This window comes from Aethalodelphis obliquidens, unplaced genomic scaffold, assembly GCF_003676395.1.
Source record: "Aethalodelphis obliquidens isolate GAN/ISIS:26980383/991018 unplaced genomic scaffold, ASM367639v1 scaffold22, whole genome shotgun sequence".
Classification (NCBI taxonomy): Eukaryota; Metazoa; Chordata; class Mammalia; order Artiodactyla; family Delphinidae; genus Aethalodelphis; species Aethalodelphis obliquidens.
The window spans coordinates 18368132-18388923 of record NW_020837966.1 but is presented as its reverse complement, the minus strand read 5'-3'; the positions used below and the strand labels follow the sequence as shown (position 1 = coordinate 18388923).

The following is a 20792-nucleotide window of genomic DNA, read 5'->3' as shown; positions in this document are numbered from 1 at the left end:
AGAATTAATTCATCAACCTTACGGAGCTGTGAATCATCTCTGATGGCCCAGAGTAGCTTTTTTATTTCCATTAAGACACGTGGGCCCCGAAGGAACCTAGGTTCAAAACCCTTCCCTTCTCTTCCTCAGCCTGCCTTGAGATGTAAAATAGAAAACAGTCTTCAGCTGTGAATGCTTTTCAGAATTTCGGAAGTATAAGCATGAAGCAGACATTTTCTTCAGATTGCCTTTTATAAATAGCGAATGATCAAGTTTTAAAATAATTACCCGTTATGAATGTGATATTTAAGCTCAGATCTTCAGATTTAACGTTTTCATTTTCAGAAACTGCAGGGAAAAGTGCCCTTCATATAAACAGTCCTAAATGAAGTATTTAATGACTCATAAATACGTATAATTTTCTCCATGTGTCCTTATTTGTACTGTCATCTTAGACAGAAGATAAAATGCCCAGTTAAAGTCATGAGTGGAAAGAGTTCACTCAGCTTTTGTGGGAAACTCTCCATTTCCAGTTGCTCTTGCTTGGATGCACAGTCTTCGAAAACAAAACTTAAGTTTTGACTTTACAGTTTTATTTACATGGCTATATAGTTCAGACAGGTCTACAGCAGTCCTGTTTTTCAGACATGGCTTTACAATGTACACTTCTGTACGTTTTGATACTTACTGGAAAACTTAGACAGTGATTAGGATGAGATGATGATTTCTTTTCCCAGTAAGGTGTCTGATAGGTACACATGCTCTGTCTGGACTTTTTTTCTTTCTTTCTTTTTCAGGAAATTTGGGTTTATTTATTTCAGCCTCCTCAGTGTCATGGTAGGAGATAAACAGTAGACCCTTAGCATCCTTTATCCTCTGCCTTTGTGCAGTATTACAAAAGAAAGTGCCCACTTAAAGACCAGACTACAGTTTATACGCCAGGAAATTTGCCCTACTAGCTGTAGTTATAACATGCCCAGCGTTTTTCAGAGATGTTTGTTGTAGACCTATCAAACCTGTTTGAATCAGGGGTGTCCTTTCGTAGTCAGCTGGAAGTCTGAACCCACCCCAGTTATGCTGACATTCCTCAAAAATTCCTTGAGCGTTTGTCCTCTGGCTTCTCCTTGTGAGCAGTTCGTCATGCCACGTGATAACACTTCTCTCGTCACCTTCTAAATATTCCATATCAGACAAGAAACATCACCATTCTCTAGCATGACTCCTCACAGAGTCGCTAATGGCGATCATCCAAAAACAGAAACACCTCTCAAAGTAGAGATCAAGATTTTCCACTTGAGGGCCTCCCTGGTGGCGCAGTGGTTGAGAGTCTCCCTGCCGATGCAGGGGACACGGGTTCGTGCCCCGGTCCGGGAAGATCCCACATGCCGCGGAGCGGCTGGGCCCGTGAGCCATGGCCGCTGAGCCTGCGCGTCCGGAGCCTGTGCTCCGCAACGGGAGAGGCCACGGCAGTGAGAGGCCCGTGTGCCGCAAAAAAAAAAAAAAAAGATTTGCCACTTGGAAGGATGAAGTATATCACAGGTTAAGGGGAGGAATACAGACTGTGTGAGCAATAGCAGCAGATGGATTGAGGGACTTACAAGGCATGTGAGGTGTGATGTAAGTATCCACTTCTCCAGCCCCTGTTGTCACCTACTCATTCCCTATAAGAAGAAAGTGGGGAGTAAATGATACGGGTCTCTTTGAAATAGCCTCGTGTCCAGGTTTGAGTGTCAGTCAATCACGTTCACCCAGGAGAACTCAAAAAGAGATGAAGCCATGCTTGTTAACTGTACCTAGTGTAAGTAAGGGGTGCGGATTATTCCTGAAACTCAGGAAGGATGAGATGTCAAAAACTCTTTCTTCACCCTGCAGTTGAGATGCTCCTTTGGCAGATTACACATGTCAAGGGTCTCAGCTTAGGAGTGACGGGAAATGACTTTGAACCCTAAGAAAGAAACGTGTCTATGGAAAGAAACCATCAACTTAGAGTATCCTCATTTTGCCATTGAGAGTTCTACTCATGGGTTCCTTTGGCATTTTCTCAGTTAATTAAAAGCACTTGCCCATAGTAAGGGCCAACATTTATATAATTGGGAAGGTAAGACCTAGCTTGATAATGGATACTGACCCACTGCAGGGTCATGTCACTCACTGCCGCCCCCCGCCCCCGCCCCGGTCCTATCAGCTACAGGAGGTGATACTCTCGATGGTAGAAATCCAATGTCAATTTCTTCATAATAGACCTGAGCAAATGTGTCGAAGGTGTTAAAGCCAACACTTTGACGAATTAAAAAGAAGCAAAATGTATTTAACAGTAGGAATTATCATCTTTCATGGTTTAAAAAAATTAAAATGAATTACCCCTTTTGTCTGAGAGACAAGTGGGTTTAAAAGGGACGGTTTTATGCTTTACCTGTTTCCTGATTTTGAAGTCGTATTAACGTTACTTTTATATTTTGGCCGTGAAACCTATTTGGGGGCTAATAGGCATATTAAAAAAAATCTTTCCTCTGTTTAACGGTTCACCAGAGACTAGACTAAAATGCCAAAGCACAATTAAGTCATCATTTGGGGTTTTGATTTTGGAAGAGGCCCCCCCTTCACCACAGGAGGGTCATCCATGGGGGTGGGAGCTACAGTTCTCGGGGACGGTTTTACAACTGTGGACTGTTAGGCTGAATGTACTGCTGTTTTTGGAGTCTTTTCTTATAGAAAATGTAAATGTTCTCTCTTTTATACTTGCTGCAGAATGCAGTGCGTCATAATCTTAGTCTTCACAAGTGTTTTGTGCGAGTAGAAAACGTTAAAGGGGCAGTATGGACAGTGGATGAAGTAGAGTTCCAAAAACGAAGGCCACAAAAGATCAGTGGGTACGTCCACCATGTTTGAACTTCTTAGCCTAGCTTGGATTGCGCTAACAAGTGTTAACTAGAGGCTTTTGGCTGCTAGATGGTGTTAGACCAAAGAACTGGTTTCACGTTGTCTCAGTTAAGGGAAGCAAAAAAGCATTTCATCCCTCCTGTTTTGTATACCCACCAGTCCCCCTGCCCTGCTTGCTGGTCTTTGTTGCATCACATGCTAGTAGCTTTTAGGTGGCAATGCATATTAACCCTCACAAACCATTGGCTTATGCTTATTGCATTTTATTTTCTTTCTCCTGTTCCCTGTATTGGATGTCTGTTCTGCCCCCAACCCCGCCTCCTTTTGTTGCCACTTCATCTCCTTTGCTGCTGCTCCTATCCCAGGGTGCCATTCGCACCAACCTCTCACTGCATAAGTGCTTTATCAGAGTAGAGGATGAGTTTGGGTCCTTTTGGACAGTTGATGATGAAGAGTTTAAACGTGGCCGCCATATTCAACGAGGCCGTCCTCGCAAATACTGCCCCGATGAAAACTTTGACGAGCTTGTCGCACAGTAAGAGCCTTTACTTGCTTTTGTTTTTTGTTTCTGCTGTTGCTTTGGCTTTGCATGGTTGACTCATCCCATGATAGTTTTGCATTTCACCACGTAGCAGTGCCACGGCTTTCTGCAACGGAACTAAATCGTGTGATTTGTACATGTATTTCTCTCGTTTCTCTTTGGAACACCAGTGCCTTGAATAATGCTTTTTTGACGTCTTTAATGCAAATATCGGTTGGCTTTTGATTCAGCAGCTTTACGGGGACCCTATAACCCAATGCTTTTGTGTGACCCCCTGATTCCTCCAAGTGAAGAGGAAACTTCCTTCTTTAGAGTTAAAATGTGTATTTACTGGGATACATTTCTTCTTCTTGGCTCACTCAGTATAACGATATAAATATAGTGAAATGAATACCAAAAGGGCCCCAAGCATGGGAAAGAAATGGAGACCCGTGCCTCTCCTTCCTTTAGGGACCATTGGGAAACGTACATAATTTCCCCCCCCCCCCCCCCGCCCGCCCACGGAAGCCACCCCTTTCTTTCCCTCAGTAGCCTCCTGTATGATTTTTTTTTTTTCAAGTATTTGTATCCCTCCTGGCTACAGCTGTCCTTAAAACAACATCTATCTTGTCTTCATTTGGTCGGTAATGGACACAGCATCAAATTATTCTCGTACCCTCCCAAATTGCGGCTGTGCCCGAAGGACTGGAACCCCAGCCTCGGCTGCCTGACCCTCCCCTGGAGTAGCCTTCTCTCCATCTTCTTCTTTTGGCAATAAATGAGCCTTAAAGATCTTTTCTTCGGAGCTACCCTGCCGTTCCTCTAGCATTCATTCTAGAATTCAAATCCTGGAGAAGCTTAAGAGGCAAGATTCCTCCCGCTGGCTCCCAGGAAACCCTGCCAGTCCGCTCGCTGACTTCCCCAGCCCGAGGCCCTAGAGCATCTGCCTTCCTGCTGGAGTCCGGGCGGGTTACTACCCATTTACAGGGAGGTCGCTGTTTTGTGAGACAGACAAAAGTTCATCCGTGGAGGGAGTGCCCGAGGCGTTGATTACTTAATCCAAAATTTTACCCCCAGTTTGCTTGAACGGGCAAACTCTCTCCCACCCCGGGGCGGGGAGGTTCACACAGAGCAGCCCCCCACAAAGCCAGCGCACGGCGTGGGGGGGGGGGGGCGAAACCCACCTTTTCTTTGGTCTTCTGGCTGGGGGACATTTCTGATTGATTTGGAAAGATAGCGGCAAGCTTAAGACGAGACTTCGCGAAAAACACTCGGGGGGTTGATTGCGTTTAACTTTGAGTTTTTATCTTTCTCTTATGCAGTAATCCTTCCCTTATTAAAAACATGCAGACCAGCCACGCCTACTGTACACCTCTCAATGCAGCTTTACAGGTAAGATGAACGGCCGTCCGGACTGTGCCGCGGAGGCACATGGCTCCCGCACTCATTTCAAAATATATTAGCCTCGCTCTAATTAGATATTAAATTTTAATTCCGTTAAACTTTTTTCTTAAGTGCACAAAGCATCGTACTCCCTGGAGGCAGGCACGTCGGGCTGCTTCAGCATTAGCAAGATGCTTAGCATTTTGAATATTGTGGCAAAAAAATTAAAAGTTCACTTATTAATATTTATCAGCAGTATCATAATTTCCATCCTCTTATTTCAGAATTTCACTTGAGGCAAAAATACCACAAGTGTAATTACTCTAGCACAGCTATTAATGTGCTGGGTGATAGGCCACTGTGTCACATGACCTTCTATTGTTCACGGGTTTAAAGAGAAAGCGGAGCTTTTTTTTTCCTTCTTCTTCTTAACTTCTGCTCCTTTTTCTTTTCAAGTCCAGTTTGGCCTCTTTTCACTGGGGAGAGCGGGGGTTGGGGTTCGGTTCGCTTGGTAAAAGTAAACTGTTTTTGTTCAAGCGATAGAGGTGTTGAAGGAGAGACTCTTTAGGTTTCCAGCGGATTGCTCAAGGTTACGTAATAAGCTCGCAGAACGTTTGTTTCCTACTGACAAACCAGGCCCTCCTTACGTAACTGGCGCTGCCAGGGGACGAAGCCACGGGGATTGAGCAGGAGGGAGGTTACCACCCAAACGTGAGTTACCGGGGCAGCCCTGGCATCCGTCAAGCCTTTGAATTATCGCATATTTCTCCGTTACCCAACAGTAAAGTCATCTCTCAGGTCGAAGAGAAGACTGTAGTACACTTCCTTAAGGTTTACCTGGGTACCCCCCTCCAGAGTTCGTAGGTAGGCAGGGTCCTTTGGCCCGTCCGTGGTCCTGTTGGGTTTTGACCCACCTAGATTGTTCTAGACCGCAGTCCAGAGGGATCTCGGTAACTTAAATGACAACAGTCTACACAGATGGATCTGACGTATGTGATCCTAGCCCGTGACAGACCTTTGCCGCATGCGTTCTCGATACTTAACTATGACAACGTCATGGGCTCCTGCAAAGGGCTGTAACGCACAAACAGATACTAAAATTTTGTGAGGGAAGGGCGCAAATGAGAGAAGTGTAAAAAAGGCTCCTTAAGGGACGCTAATGATGCAAACTCGGTGGAGACGCTCAGCGTTGAGGGGAACAGAGTGCAGTGAAGAGGCGATCGGGAGGGGAGCTCTGGCTCTTCCTGTTTAACAACGGTTTGCTGAGCACCTCCCCTGCGCCCTGGAGAACCGTTTTCCCAGTTCGGTCAGCAGGAGCTCAAGGCTCCGGAGGATGGATGATACGCCTCTTACGCAGTTTCAGTTCAGAGGCAAATTCACTGACCTTAGCTTTCACGTGCGCGCGTGTGTGTGTTTAGCCTGAACCAAATTTAAGAGGAGGAACTGCTTTCTGACAGTTTCTTTTAATTACTTGCAGTTCACACCGTAACTTTCGAAAAGCAAATGAAAAGCACGCTTAGATGCTGCCACTGTAAATACCGTTCATTAGTAACTATTTTCCCTGGAGTGTTGTAAAGTATGAATTTAAAGGCCGCTCTACCTGGAATCGTATTAAGGTCACAGGCACATTTTACATTCATGAGGCGGCAAGGCCAAAAAAAACCAACAACGACACAACAAGCCACCAGCAACGGTGATCCTCCATCCTCTGGATTCTCTTGACTCTGTGACTAATGTGAGTTAGGAGGCTTCATCATTACAGAACTGTTCTCACCTCTAAAACATTTGCTCCTGGCCGCCTCTGCACCCTTTCTTATTTTCAGCCATAGCCCCAAACTCTGCTGCCGTTTTCCAAGAACACTTGGTGTCCATCCTGCAGTGAGGTGAATACATGCATCTCAAGTCATGATTTGAGGAATGGATCTTTTTCCTCTCCTCTAGGAGTCTGGGTCCCGGGTCAGTAGACAGTCCCCTAGGACAACTTTCTGCTGTGCAAATTAAATAAAGAGTCTACCAGCAGGCCTTCCCTTCCCGCCCACTTGCATTTTTCAAGGCAAGTAAAAATAATAGTGGAACAACATCTTCAAAAGATTACTAGAGCAACATAACGCGTGATATACAATATATAAAATAGGACAGCCGAATCCACTACAGAAATAAAACATTGGACTCGGGACAGATTGCAGTATGCTCTGAAAAAGTGAAGTAACTAAGGGTAACCGTAAAGCTTCGTATTTATAGACTGCCTTTCCCCCGGGCGTCTCAGAGCGGTTAACAAACATTCCAAGAGGGACAGGACTTAGGGACTTCTGCACCTTGACTTAAGGACCTTTGTTCTTTTTTTTTGGCAGAGGGCCCAGTGTGATATGAAACCACATACCGTGGGCATAGGACCACTTATAAAATTAGGTCCATTATAAAAATTGTAAGCCTCCCCCCTCCGGCCCCCTCTCCTAAATAGACATCAACGACCAAAAAAGAAAGAGCCACTAGGTTAGACCGAAGCCGTTGGTGAACATTTTTCGAAGCTCGGGTGGGTTGCTTTGCTCCGTCGCTCAGAGAATGTCCGAGAGGCTCTACCGTGAAGGAGCCACCAGGTTTCTCTACGCAGCCCACTTGATCGTTTTTTTTAAAGGCGACCAGGCTGGTTTTTTTCATTTACGTCTTTTTTGTCTGAGAATCAAGGGATCAGTGTAAAATGCTTACCTTGGGATGCCTTTCACCACTGTCAGCCCAGGTTTTATGATCCAGTCCCCATCGGAAATAGCTTTGCCCTAGAACGCCTTAAGAGCCACGGAGAACGCGTCATCCCCAAAAGGTTGCCCTGTGACCAGCTCGTCCCAAAGACTACATCCTTAGAAACATTTCCTTTTGTTTTTACTTCTCAATCTTTGACTGACTTGAGAAGCTGAGAAAAAAAACCAAGCTAGAGAGGGGCCCCACTTTCGCCACATTCTGACTGCAGCAGTGAAATGGCTTTGTGGTATTTCCAGGAAAAAGAGACTCACATGATGGTCCCAGCAGAACTTCCATGTCGGGGGGAGGCAGGACCACTGTGTTGTCTCAAACAAAGACAGTCAAGATGCTTGTCCAGCTGCCCCTTGGGGCGGGGGTAAAAAAATCGGGCAGCAGGTCTGTCTTTTTGCTCTGCCAAAAAAGAAAAAAGTGCTTTATTGCAGTCACAAGAGATCTGTTGAAAAAAGTACTTGATGCAAATTATTTGACAAACTGTAGGAGAGTGAGGAATGTTCAGATGTGCTGTTCATCAAAATGAGTTCACCACATTTGGAAATGAAAACAGGATTTTTTTTTTTCCATTTTTTAAAAGAAGGCAGTTGTTATATAAATTCAGAAGTGGCGGGAAGGGAAGGGAAAGCTGTGGGCTTGCGGAGGGCCTGCCTTTGAAGTAGTCCCTTAGCCAGGGCTGCGGTAGGTGTGGATGGGGCATCCATCGCGGGGCTTGGATGGCTAAGGCGTTTCTGGCTTTGGAGTTAGTTTGTACAGCGAGCGAGACTGCGATTGTCTTAATAGGCGGATTCTCTGCAGCCCAGCTTTGTACGCGTCCTCTCTTGGTTTTTGGCTCTTACTGTCTCACCAGAGCCAGGATTTCTAGACTAGTTTGGACTCGTGTATGACTGGCCAGTTGGAGTCACCACGCCAGATTGTCTCGTGATTGCACTTTTTTCCTCGTTAGGATGGAAAGGCAGGCATAGTGTAGTCTGCAAGAGGGCCGTTTTGATAAATCTGGGTCTAATTACAGCCGCCAGTTTTTGAACGTCTGTCCTCTTTTAATAAAATGAAGAGTCACTGGGTCAGGATCATGACCCAAATGCAACACTATGGCTACTTCAGCCCAGTGATAAGTATGTCTGACTATTGTCCACATCTCAGGACTGGGGTGGTCGTTCTGTTCAACCGCAGTAGGATAAAAACAATGAGCAGTATCCCACCACGGGGTTGAGGAGTTCTTTCTTTTCCCCGCCACTTCCACACTCTGTCGCTGACACTCGCTTGGAGGGAGGGACTTTGTCACCTTCAGTAAGGATGTACTTACATACCCAGAGGAAATACGATTTACAGCTTCCTTTTGCCAGAGATTTCCTTCTTCTTCAGTCCTCCAATTCCAGGTGATTGGTCAGAGCCTGAAAGATTACCTAGAGTTACCGTTCAGCCAGTTATCTGAAAACTACACTAAAAAGATTCAAAAATAATTCATTCCAATGGAAATGATGGGGGCGGGGAGATAAAAACGGATTCCACTTCTATAATCGCTTCCTTTTCTGTAGGCTCTAAGACAAATGGTTATGGAAGTGCTCCTAAGTTTGGGCTCTGTGGCCCGAGTAATCTGCTCAGATCTTTAATAACATCCAATACTGGAGTCCTCGAAGTGGATAAAGAAATGAAAATTCCATCGTGTGTCCCTGTGATCTAGAAATGTTCCGTTCCTCTTGAAAAAAGGCATCAGACAGAAACCTCGTTACTGGTAGATAGCCTTGTCTAAACCCAGATGCCTCTACCCAGCAGGGCTGACTGGAGCCCTCCCTCCCCACGGGCGCTTTGGTCCCTCCAGCTAGCTCTCTGAGACCCAGCCTGGGCCGTGTGTCAGCAGCCTGACTTGTAAAGCACAAATCCTTCTACACCGATTAGAAACTTGTCTTTTCCAACCCGTGCCAGAATGCCGTGAAACCGAAGATCATTGAATCCACCCATAACTGATAGCTTCCCCGCCTGTGTACACCCTTGTCTTCATAACTCTTCTCTCGATTGATGGCAGGCTTCGATGGCTGAGAACAGTATACCTCTATACACTACCGCTTCCATGGGAAACCCCACTCTGGGCAACCTAGCCAGCGCCATACGGGAAGAGCTGAACGGGGCGATGGAGCACACCAACAGCAACGAGAGCGACAGCAGCCCGGGCAGATCCCCTATGCAAGCCGTGTGAGTACCCGCCACCCCGGAACGCCTTTGCCGTCACGTCCCGGTCCCCCCTGTTCTAGGTGCACACCGGCCCCTTCTCCTCTGGCGGCTTTTGACACCTTTTCTGTAACTTCTGATTTCCTAGAACCCAGATAGAAGTGGGTGCGTCCAGAAACCCTTAGCTCGGTTCGCACCTAGGAGGACCGTTTACTGACGTTCCCATTACAGCAGTAGGCTTCACGCGGCCCCACGAGTGCCCAAGGCCATAACATGGGTGACACCTGTGCTCTTAGCCTTCGCTTGCCCGGCTCAGGCCATTCTCGCAGCCACATTACCTTTTCCTCCTATAGCAGTAGAACGCATCCCGGTGGCAGAGTTCTTCGCTGTTTGTTCACCGTGTGGGTGGGCTGAAGCTAGCGGGGAGGCAAAGGATGCTCGTTTACTTGGTTACGTGGTACGCGGAAGCGTGGACGCCACGCCGAAGCGTCATTACCAAGCACTGACGATGGCACGAACGAAAGGTGGCATGGTTCATAGATTGCTCTTAAAATATTAAAAGGAAAATTAACAGGAGGATTATAGCAGCAGACGGCAGTATAATGAGCACGCCCAGAAGCGTACGGAGTGAGGCACGAGGGCTATCCCAGGCTGCATGTGCGTGGCGCCAGGACCAGGCGCACCACGGGCAGGGCCGTGCGTGCTGCCCCTTTTGGCTGGGTGATGGGAGGCAGGCGGGGTGACAGTAACGACTCCCCGTCTCCCAGGAAAAGTTTTAAACGAGCAAAGAGAGCACATTTCCCCAGAGAGGATTGGCGGGGGATGCTGTCGAATGACAGCCTCTGGCTTAGAGCGAGTCTCTGCGAAACCCGCTGCCCGCTTTAAAGGGATAAACCTATTCAGTGTTGACCGTGCTGTCAGCTCCCAGAAACGAACCCCTTGTCTACACAGTGTCTCTGAATTCCTGACCAACGTCTTATTTTAAGAGCATTTGAGTGATGAGAATGGAAAATATGACCTGTGGCAGTTAGCAAGAGCATGAACTGGCACCTACCAACAAAGGCAAAATGCTGTCTGCCAGCATGGGTAGCTTGGTGGGTTTGGAGGAATCTGAAATTTGATTCTTTAGCATTTGAATTGCATGCCCAGAGTGCTTTGAAAAGGACCTTTAAAGATGAAAATAATCGTTTTAAATTTATATCAACAGTCTCTTAGCATTTACTCCACAGCATTTTAAGAACGTGTTTCTCTCTCACGCCGCTACTGCCATCGATCTTCCTTCCTCAAGCAACCTGGTCTTTCTGACTTTACTATCAATCACACCCGTATTCATCTCGAAATCGTTGTCACCACAGGAGTATTTTACTAAGCTATTAAGGAAGTTCAGAGCACACGTAAATTGGCGTGTGCGCTGCTTCAAGGAATACTTACTGGAGCAAAAGCATCTGAAGTTAGTGGAAGAGAGACTGTTTGTCTGTCATAGTATCCACAGACCGCTGACGTTTACCTGATGTGTGTTCCTAGTATTTATAGTAAAAAGGATCGCTGAAAAAAGAGAAGAAAATTTAAAAAAAAAGGTATTTGGGTAAAAACCTCTCACAGCAGTTTAGAGTGAGGCTCATTTTGCTGTACAAGATAGAGTCACTATAAAGTTATTTCAGACTTTGAGTTAAACCAGAAACCTCGCTTTACAGCAAGGAATCAGCCTAATTTTTAACGAAATGAAGGTTGTACTGGTGTGAGTGTGTGTGTTTTGTTTTTAAGAAACCCTGCATAGGGATGCCCCAAAGCATAGTGTTTTATTGCTCAAATCTCACAGGTTTACACTAAAATAAAGGATTTTGCTAAAAATAATTGCTGGTCATCAGCCCATATTCCCTGTGCCTACTCTCGGTGTTTGTGAGAGATGCTTAACTCTATTTGATCTCAAATTTCCATTAAGCAAATTCTATAGTGACGTAGTTTTCTTTCTTGTCCGACGTGCATTTACCCTGCTATGATGCAACTTGTTTCTCACCTGTTCTGTTCTCTGGGAACAAACCAGCCATAAACTCTACAGCAAGGCTTAAAGGGCCTCGGGTAATGAGGCAGCCCAGCTACTATCGAGTGTCGAAATAGAACGTCTTACCCTTTCTGTGACACTCAAACCCCACAACGTTTTTGTCTGTCTCTTGAAACAAACGCTACAAAGTAGTCACATAATTATGGCTTTGGGGCCTTATACTTTTATCCTGATAGGGGCTAAAGGAGCTACAAAGCAAAATACTCCATGCTGTGCCCACACCCTCTGAACACAATGCCTTTAAACACCAGTCGGCTTGCCTTAAAAACTCTTCTGTTCCCAGAGTAGCTAAACAAAGGAATTACTCAGATGTAAGAAAGGAAATGTGGGGCTTTGCAGTTATTCACTGGGAGCCCTTTCGGAAGCAGGAGTCGGAGAGAAAGGCATTGGGGCGGCGGTGGGGGGGGGGGGGGGGGCGACCTGCAAGGGTAGAAGGCGCCACCTGCAGCTCCATCTCCCAGGAGGCACCTGGGAGACCACGAAACACGGTATCTTCAGCAGTGTGCATCTTACCTGAAATGGATCTCGCGTGGACATCCTTTCTCTAAAGCCCTGCATGCCCGAGTTACTGCTTTTGCCCCACCTGGGGGAGGAAGGGCCGGGGGGCGGGGATCTGCTGGTATCACGAAACGGCGTGAAGCTGGATTTCATTTCTGTGGCGTTTTAAGAAGCCTTAGTATCTCACCTGGTTGTGTTGTCAGGTTGTCACACCGTAGACCTGGCCAGTTCACCTTTGCTGGGCTTCCACTCGGCAGTAGGTGCTGGGACTGAGCCAGCGTGCGTAGGGTCGTCACCTGTGTCTTTGGGACGGAAAATAACCTTCCTGAAGTTGGGTTGCAGATTTCAGGGGAAAACAAAATATTCTCTCCCGTGAACTCTACCTTGTTGGCGGGACTGGGTGGGTGGGTGGGTGGGGGTGGGGGGATTTTGTTTTGTTCTGCCTGGCAAAACATTTGTCCGAGTCTAAAATTACAAAGCAAGAACTTCATGAAGACTCGCCAGTCTCTTCCAGGGCCCAGCACCCCTCCCACCCATATAGCCTTGTATCATCTCTGTCATCAGATTCAGCTCTGTAAACCAGAAAAGATGAATACATGGTAGTTTAAAAAACGAAAATAGGAAAATGTTGATCAGGGAAACAGCTGACTCTCAATCCAGGCTACACACAACCCAGCACCACTCCTATCCAATCAGTGTCACGAGAACCACGTTGCCAGAGGACAGGAGGGGGTTGACGTTTGAAGTAACAGTTCTCAGTGGTCTCAGTGGTGCGAATACGAAACTGAAACGTGAAGAGATGTTCACCATCGTCAGTCATCCAAAAACAACACCGTGTACGGTAACCTGAGCTTTCCTTAGTACACCTGCTCAGCAACACGATGTTCTCAGAAAGCAGTGCTTGGTGATGATGAGGTTGAGTCTAGATCGATAAAGCTTCTTCGGCAGTTAATATCGCACTAAATCATACGAACCGTAAGATGTTTTCGCCTCTGCTCCAACAATTTTATTCTTAGAAATTTATCCTAAGGAGGTAAACCAACAGAAATATGGATAAAAGCGGTCACTGTGTTATACAAAGATCAAGGTGGGGGCGAGGTATGGGGGTGAGCGAAAGACAGTCCCCAAATGCCCTCATCACACTGGGATCTCATAGCCATAACAATTAACACTGTAAAGGTAGCACAATAATCACATTCTTGCTATGTGTACAACATGTAAAAACAGGGCCCCAAATGCGAGAAGGCAGGCAAAACCAAGAAAGTCTACCTTAATTAGAGTTTATGGGTGATAAATATATACATATATATATATATATATTTTTTTTTTTTTTTTTTTTAAGGAATAAAAATCAACACACCTAACTCTTCCCAAAACAATATAGGGGGTCCTACCAGAGCTGACTTCCCAGGCAACGCCGATGTACGCAGTCACACAGGATCCCACACTTAAGAGTTTTAACGCTCAGCTGTTTCCAAAATCCTCAACGACTTTTTCAAACACATTTTCACTTGGCACTGGGCTCTGCACATTATGCATACGGTCCTGGATCTTGATGCTGAAACACAAATAAATAGGCCCATTAAAAAACTAAAGCTAGATGGACCCAAACTAGTAAAACATACTCTACTCTAATAAAACTTGGGTATATTTCGTTTTGCACATAGGTTGTAAGAATACGGGCCCTTTTTTTTTTAATGGTTTGCTGTTTTTTTGTTTTAAAAAAATTTATTTTGTGTTTTATTTTATTTTTGGCTGCGTTGGGTCTTCATTGCTGCGTTGGGTCTTCATTGCTGCGCGTGGGCCCTCTCTAGTTGCAAGGAGCCGGGGCCACGCTTCGCTGCAGTGCGCGGGCCTCTTATGGCGGTGGCCTCTCTCGTTGCAGAGCACGGGCTCCAGGCACGCAGGCTCAGTAGCTGTGGCTCACGGGCTCTAGAGCGCAGGCTCAGTAGTTGTGGCACACAGGCTCAGCCGCTCCGCGGCACGTGGGATCTTCCCGGACCGGGGCTCGAACCCATGTCCCCTGCGTTGGCAGGCGGACTCTTAACCACTGCTCCCCCAGGGAAGCCCCGGGCCCTATTTTTTAAAAGCTGTTTATCCCAACATCTACCCCCAGACACTCTCTAGGCTCTGCTCATTTTACAGTCAGTTGCTCTTCTAGAGGATCACGTGTCAAAGGGCAGTCCAAAGCACTCCTCTGTTGATTTTTCAAGGGTTCAAGAGGCTTTTGGGGTTTGCACACAGCATCAGTTATTTAGGAAGGCCACCATCCCCAGCACCTCCTCTTATTACTAGTAATACTTGATAACGTCAATGAAAAAAATCCTCCTTTCTGCGGCCCGTTCCTGCAATGGGACTTCTCTTTAAAAAAAAAAAAAAACCTGAATGGTTCTTTTACGTATCAAAAGCCCCTCCACCGAAAGTAATTTGTATTTGCAAACGATCGGTTGTAAATATGATTTAGGAACAACATTTCTCAATTGTTACCGGAGTGCTTCGCGTGGTCCCCCGCAGGCCCCTTCGGGTGAACCTTGCGCTGGGCTATAATGAGCAAGTCGGCAGATCTCATCGGAGCCCCGCATCCCGGTGGCCGCTACCAGCCGGGCCTCATGTTTTGCCTTGTTTACAGCTGACAGCGTTATTATTCTGATCGGGGCTCTGCTTTCTTATCATATTGTTGTGTTGAGCGCGCCTTTTCCTCTCCGTTTGTGTTCCCTGGCAGGGCTTTTCTTGCCTTATTGACAGTTTGTAAAAATATGCATTAATTTGGAGTTTCCAGCATGTATCATGGTGTCTCTCTGCTGTGTTTGCTTGAAGTTGATTAATGATAGACCCTCGCTTGGGGTCGGTCTCCTGAGAGTTCTTTCACAGGTTCTGCATGTTAACTAGCAAAGCAGAACACACAGCAAGCCGTGATTAGCCCAGCCTCCTGCACACAGTGGTCCCCACAAACCACTGTTGCGTTAACCGATTCTTGCTTCACGGGATTATTGGAAGATTTGTATTCATCCACCCAGCAGGCCACTATGGGGCCTGTTAGCTGACACTCAAAGGGTGGTCCTCGGACCAGCAGCATCACCGGGGAGCTGGTCAGAGATGCAGAGGCTCAGGCCACACCCCAAACCTGCTGAGTCACAGGCTGCATTTTCACCAGATCCCACGGGAATCTGTGTGCACATTACAGTGTAAGAAACACCACGGGAGGAGGACACACCCCCTGATGCTTCTGTCCAGAGACCCTTCTGTGATGATGGAAATTTCTCCCTCTGTGCTATCCAACATGGTAGCCGTTAGCCAACACATGTGGCCCTTGAGCTCTTGAAATGTGGCCAGCGTAACTGAGAAATGGAATTTTAAATTGTCTTCGTTTTCATAGTCGCACGTGGTTAGTGGCTGCTGTGTCGAACATCACAGCTCTAGACTGGGGATTCTGTGTTACCCAAAACCGCCGACGTACCTTGCGTTGGGAAGTCCCCACGGTGAACCTTCTTTTGTCTTTCCAGGCATCCTGTACATGTCAAAGAAGAGCCCCTGGATCCAGAGGAAGCTGAAGGGCCGCTATCCCTAGTGACAACAGCCAACCACAGTCCAGATTTTGACCACGACAGAGATTACGAAGACGAACCAGTACATGAGGACGTGGAGTGAACATCTGGGCAGGCCAACCCCAAGAGCGTGAAGATTGGGGGGGGGGACACAAGACAAAACACGTCAAAAGTTTGCAGTGAAATCGTTCTCCATTGGTTGTACAGTGTGGAGGATTTTTCACTGCATTTTGACAACTCTGCAATGTGTTAACTCTTAGTGCCATCAAGAATCCCATTTGGGAGTATTTTTGATTTTTCTACTTTTTGTTGAAAAAAGGAATTTGTACTCTGTGCATTGGATGGACTTGTTTGGTACTGGGGATTTTCCTCTCTTAACAGTCAACATCAGTGTTGTAAATTTGCTAAACTGATTCACTTTTAGCAGCAGACTTTGAACTGCAGTCCTGCCGACATTGGACAGTGAGGACACCCAACTGAGCATGTGCACCTAAGCTGCAGACCACGCCTCTGCCCAGAATTTAAGGATTCCAATGGACGACCTATTTGCACAGTACTGCATGTTGATTATCACTGCCTTTACTCCATTTTTTTTTTTTTTTTTTTTTTTTTTTTTTTGCTTCCAGTTGGGATGGGGAAGGCCTTTGTGTGTGTATTGGGGGGAGGGTTTAAAAATAATTATCCCAAACTTTTTAATGTATTGCTTTTTTTTTTTTTTTTTTTGGCTTTTCCTATACCATTTTTAGTTTTGACCTCAGGCCTCCATTCGGGCCCACGGCCTCTTGGAGGCTTCAAGTTTTCTGTACCTTGTGATGAATGTTAATAGGTGTTTTTATTATACGAAGCTGAATGTCATTTCTCGTTCGTAGTTTTCTGTCACTCATTCCATGTCCCTTCAGACATCACCACTGTTTTCTCGAAAGTCAGAAAACATTCCGTTTTGATCTTTTGCAAAAAGGTCCCAAATGCTGCACTCTACACGTGAAGGTCCTCTCACCCAGACGTGAAGTTCCTGCCAGAAAGAGAATGAATGACAGAAAAAAAAAAAAAAAATAGAGACACCCTAGGAACCATGCAGATTCATTCCATGAAGCAGTATTGGAAGGTGGGAAGGGGGTTGTTTCAGAGTTTCCTCTTTTTTTTTTTAATATTGCACCTACCATCATTCTTAATAAATGCCACAGCATTTACCAGCACAAGGAGACACAGGCAGCAGCCCCCTTACCCCCAAAGCAAAACAAACAAAAGACAAACTCTCGCAGTAGTTCGACTGACAGTGGCTGTGGAAGCCCGTCCCTGGGATGACCTAGTTGAGATGGGCCTCAGGCTCTCGCAGTTGTTCAAACCAGTGTGGGTTGCTTTGTTTGCAAAATGGCCCAAAAGCTGGCTTCCCTGAGCAACTGTGCTGAAAGTCTTGGTGGCCCCAAACCGAAACATCCATTCAGACCTGCTTGGTGGCATTCATGTGTCTGAATGCAAATTAGATTTCCGATTGAACTTGCTATGCGAGTTAATGAGAACTGGGTTCAGCAAATGCTAAAGTGTTAATTTCCAATGTGCAGGTTTGGTATAGCAGTTCAGCATGGGAGGCAGTACCATCCCACCAACCCAGTCCCAAAAACCAACAGGAGAAGACATCAGGCAGATGGGGGCACAGCTCAGCCCTGGGCTTTTGGGGAAACACACGTGGCGCACAGAACATGACAGTCATGGGTCAGTACAGCCTCAGTCCTTGGAACCCCTGAACGCTTCCACTCTGCACCCCTTTCCTGTCACTCATTTATTTACCTAGGAGTGTAGCTTTTGTTTTAGTTTAAGAGCCTTTTGGAGCTTAATTTATATGCTTTGTACCTCTTTTTTTTTTTTCCCTAAAATTACCAAAGATATTCCACAAAGGTAAATTATGTTCTCTGTTTTATGCTTTATCTGATGAAGCCAAATATCCTCTTCTTGTTGATCAAAGGAGGCAAAATAATTTAGAGGCAATTGATGAGATATAGGCTATTGCTAACTTAAGAGAACTGCTTCTTCATCATAGAGGACATTTAGAAGACCAAGTAGGTAATGGAACCAAAGTTGTTACTTTTTTTTTTTTTTTTCCTTCAGTCCTCGGTTTTTGTTTTTGTTTTTTCCTTCTGTACCTCTACAGAGACCAAAACGCATTCTTGTAAAGAGAACTTATGGGGCTACTGAAGAGAGAAATAGGACACAGTATTAAGGGAGCAATAGAAGGAAGGGATTACCATCTCCAAGAAGAAAAACCAATGTACGGCACATGAAACTTAGGGGGTGTCCAGTCCAGGAGACAGTTAAGATACAATGAAGGTAAAATTCAGAGAGAACAGAACAGCTTCCACAATTGAACTAGACCGCGTAATGTAGTATTTCTAGAAGACGTTTCTTTTTCAAAGAAAGATTGTATGCCACTTTTGTTTAAGGACTGTGCTATGATCACTGCATTCATTTGGGTTTATCTTGGCATATATATCCTCTGGGTTTTTGTTTTTGTTTTTTTTAAAAGGTTTCCTTTTTTTCCTTCCTTTTTTCCGGATTAGGCTTGCGTCAGCATTTTTCATTTAAAAAAAAAAGTAACATTCCCGTCCACTCACAAGCTTGGTACAAAAACTTCTCTGGCAGTTCCTTTTGAAGCTTCACACTGCTTTCTCTATAAAGAGCAGTCTGTGGTCACTCGAGACTTACTTTTTTTTTTTTTTTTTTCAACTTTTCCAGGCAGCGTCATGATGTGCAGGCAGTAGCCAGACAGGGTCATGGGAAGGGGGCCCTGTGCTTCTAAACTGAGTGGTTGCTGGTTAGTTTGGTATTCAAAAGAGGATAAAAATCTGGTAGATTAGTTCATTCTCAGCATGTGTAGCTAGACATGAGTAAAGTTAACAGCATGAGAAACTGTTAGTACGCATACCTCAGTTCAAACCTTTAGGGAATGATTAAAATTTTAAAAAAAAATACATTTCACTCAGTTGCACTTAGTCGTATGTCTTGCATGCTTAGTCTAAAGACTGTAGCAAAAAGAAAAAAAAAAAGAAAAATTAGCTTTTACATATCTTTGCAGGTATCACAGCCTTGCAGAAGAACCAACTGAAAAAAAAAAATTTCTCAGGCTTTACAGCAAGCAAACTTCACTCTGATTTTTCCAATTCTGATTCTGTATCCCTTGGGGGTATCCCAGTTGCTTCTTTAGGATGGGGTTTATTATGTTGTACATATATCCCGATGTGTCTGTGTGACTCTGTCTTTTTTGGGGGAGGGCGGAGGGTGGTTCTTTTTTTAGATATTGTTCCTAAAAAGGAATAAATGCATATACACCTGTTTGTCAAAACACCTTTGCTTTTTGTGCAACTGCTTTATATTAACGATACTTAAAAAAAAAAAAACCTTTGGAAAAAAAACTACTGTATGTAATGGAATTGCAGAATATGCTGCACATGTATTTTATTTAGTTATTCTTGCTTTCAGAATATTGGATGACATTTCCTGACATGTGGGAGGGAGAAACTCCCAAATTTCTTTTTTTTTTTTTTTTTTTTTTGGCTTTTAAAATTGTAACATAGTTGACAGATTTTTTTTTTTTCTTTTTTCCTGTTCTCATTGATCGGAGCATCTTGTACAGGTTTTTTTGGTGTTTGTGCCTGCCGGTGTGAGTTCCTCTGTTTTTTGATACATTCCTATCCCTTGTGTTTATCCTACCATTGCCTCCCTGGCTATCTTAAACAAGTTCATGCGTTTGAAAAGAGAAAAAAAAAAAAATGTTGTTTTAAACAATGTTTTCTCCTGCTGCAGTAAATATTTTGCATGATGAAATTCCAGGGTCACACTTTCAAAGTTTATCAGTGAAGTAGTGATTAATCATGGGGAGTGTCAAAGCTATTGAACTTTTTGTATAAAAACAAGAAAAAAAGAAAGAAAACTTTACAAGGTGCCAAGATGTACAGACAATTTGTTGCTTTTTTTTTTTCCCCAAAGAAAAGCGTACCTTAGGGAGAACGGTCCCTTGTACCGGGCGAATGCACTGTCAGGAATGAGGATCCATCCTACTTGTTGTCCCTAGAGTCTGTCCTTGTAAGACAAGTTCACGCTGCCTGCATTGAACCAGCAGTGAAAGGAAACATCAAGGCTTATGAACGGGAAGAGTGACCGCCAGCCCTGCCACCTTCGGACGGCTCTGACCTGATTCCCCGCGTTCCGTCAGACCTAGTAAAGACACCTCGGATTCTTCACCCAAAATATGATGTCCATCACTAGCTATTTTATCCCGGAAAAAAAAAAAAAAAAGTTAAAGATTTCCCCTCCTTTCCGCATTCCAGCTTGAGCTCCGTTTCCAAGGGTACCAAGAAGAACATGCTTGTCGGGATTTTGAATCTTTGGGGGACCTTTTGGTTCATGGTAGACCCTCTGGATATTTTGGATGTTTCTGAGAGTCGATTTTGGCTTTTCTCTCCTGAGAAATGAGACTTATAATTCCAAAGGCATTTTGTGGGCCCGGTGTAGTTCTCATGATCTCTGCTACCCAGAAGCCTGCATGGAGATGGTACAGCCCGGACTGTCAGCGTGGTGCTCCGTGGAGATGTGCTGCCAGTAACAAGAATTTTTTTTTTTTAATTTCGTTTTGTTTTGATAAGGCATAAAAGGAACTCATTCCGTGACATCAACTGTAATTCCATCATTCCGTGTCTGTGGATACAGACAATAAAAAAAAAAAAATGTTGTGTAGTCAGTACTAATGACTGACATGATCGCATTCTCAAATGCAATAAAAATGCTGGTTGTTCACACTGGTAGTAAAAGTCGCCACAGCCTAAGTTTCTTTCCCCTTCTGACCTGCTCAGAGTGTGTGTTCGGCATATGCCTTAGGTTTAGCACCAGCTGCTTCCCTCCCAGAATTAAAATCAATCTTAACTAAAAGCTTTCATCATCACGGAGAATTGAAGCTCTCGTCCCTCAGGATTTCAAAGTGAAAGTCTCCACTTAGAGAATTGGGGAAAAAAACAGA

General features: G+C 45.0%; 1 protein-coding gene across 7 annotated transcripts in view; it reads left to right on the top strand.

Annotated features, from left to right (window-relative positions):
* FOXP1 (forkhead box P1) overlaps positions 1-20589 on the top strand; it is a 597337-nt gene extending 576748 nt beyond the window's left edge. For all 7 annotated transcript variants that reach the window (XM_027121390.1, XM_027121389.1, XM_027121386.1 and 4 more), the window contains 4 exons: positions 2728-2849; positions 4702-4771; positions 9537-9703; positions 15743-20589. In XM_027121390.1, coding sequence (XP_026977191.1) covers positions 2728-2849; positions 4702-4771; positions 9537-9703; positions 15743-15887 — 504 coding nt within the window. In that variant the 3' untranslated portion in view covers positions 15888-20589. The remainder of the gene's footprint in view (positions 1-2727; positions 2850-4701; positions 4772-9536; positions 9704-15742) is intronic.
* The last annotated feature ends 203 nt before the right edge of the window (positions 20590-20792 follow it).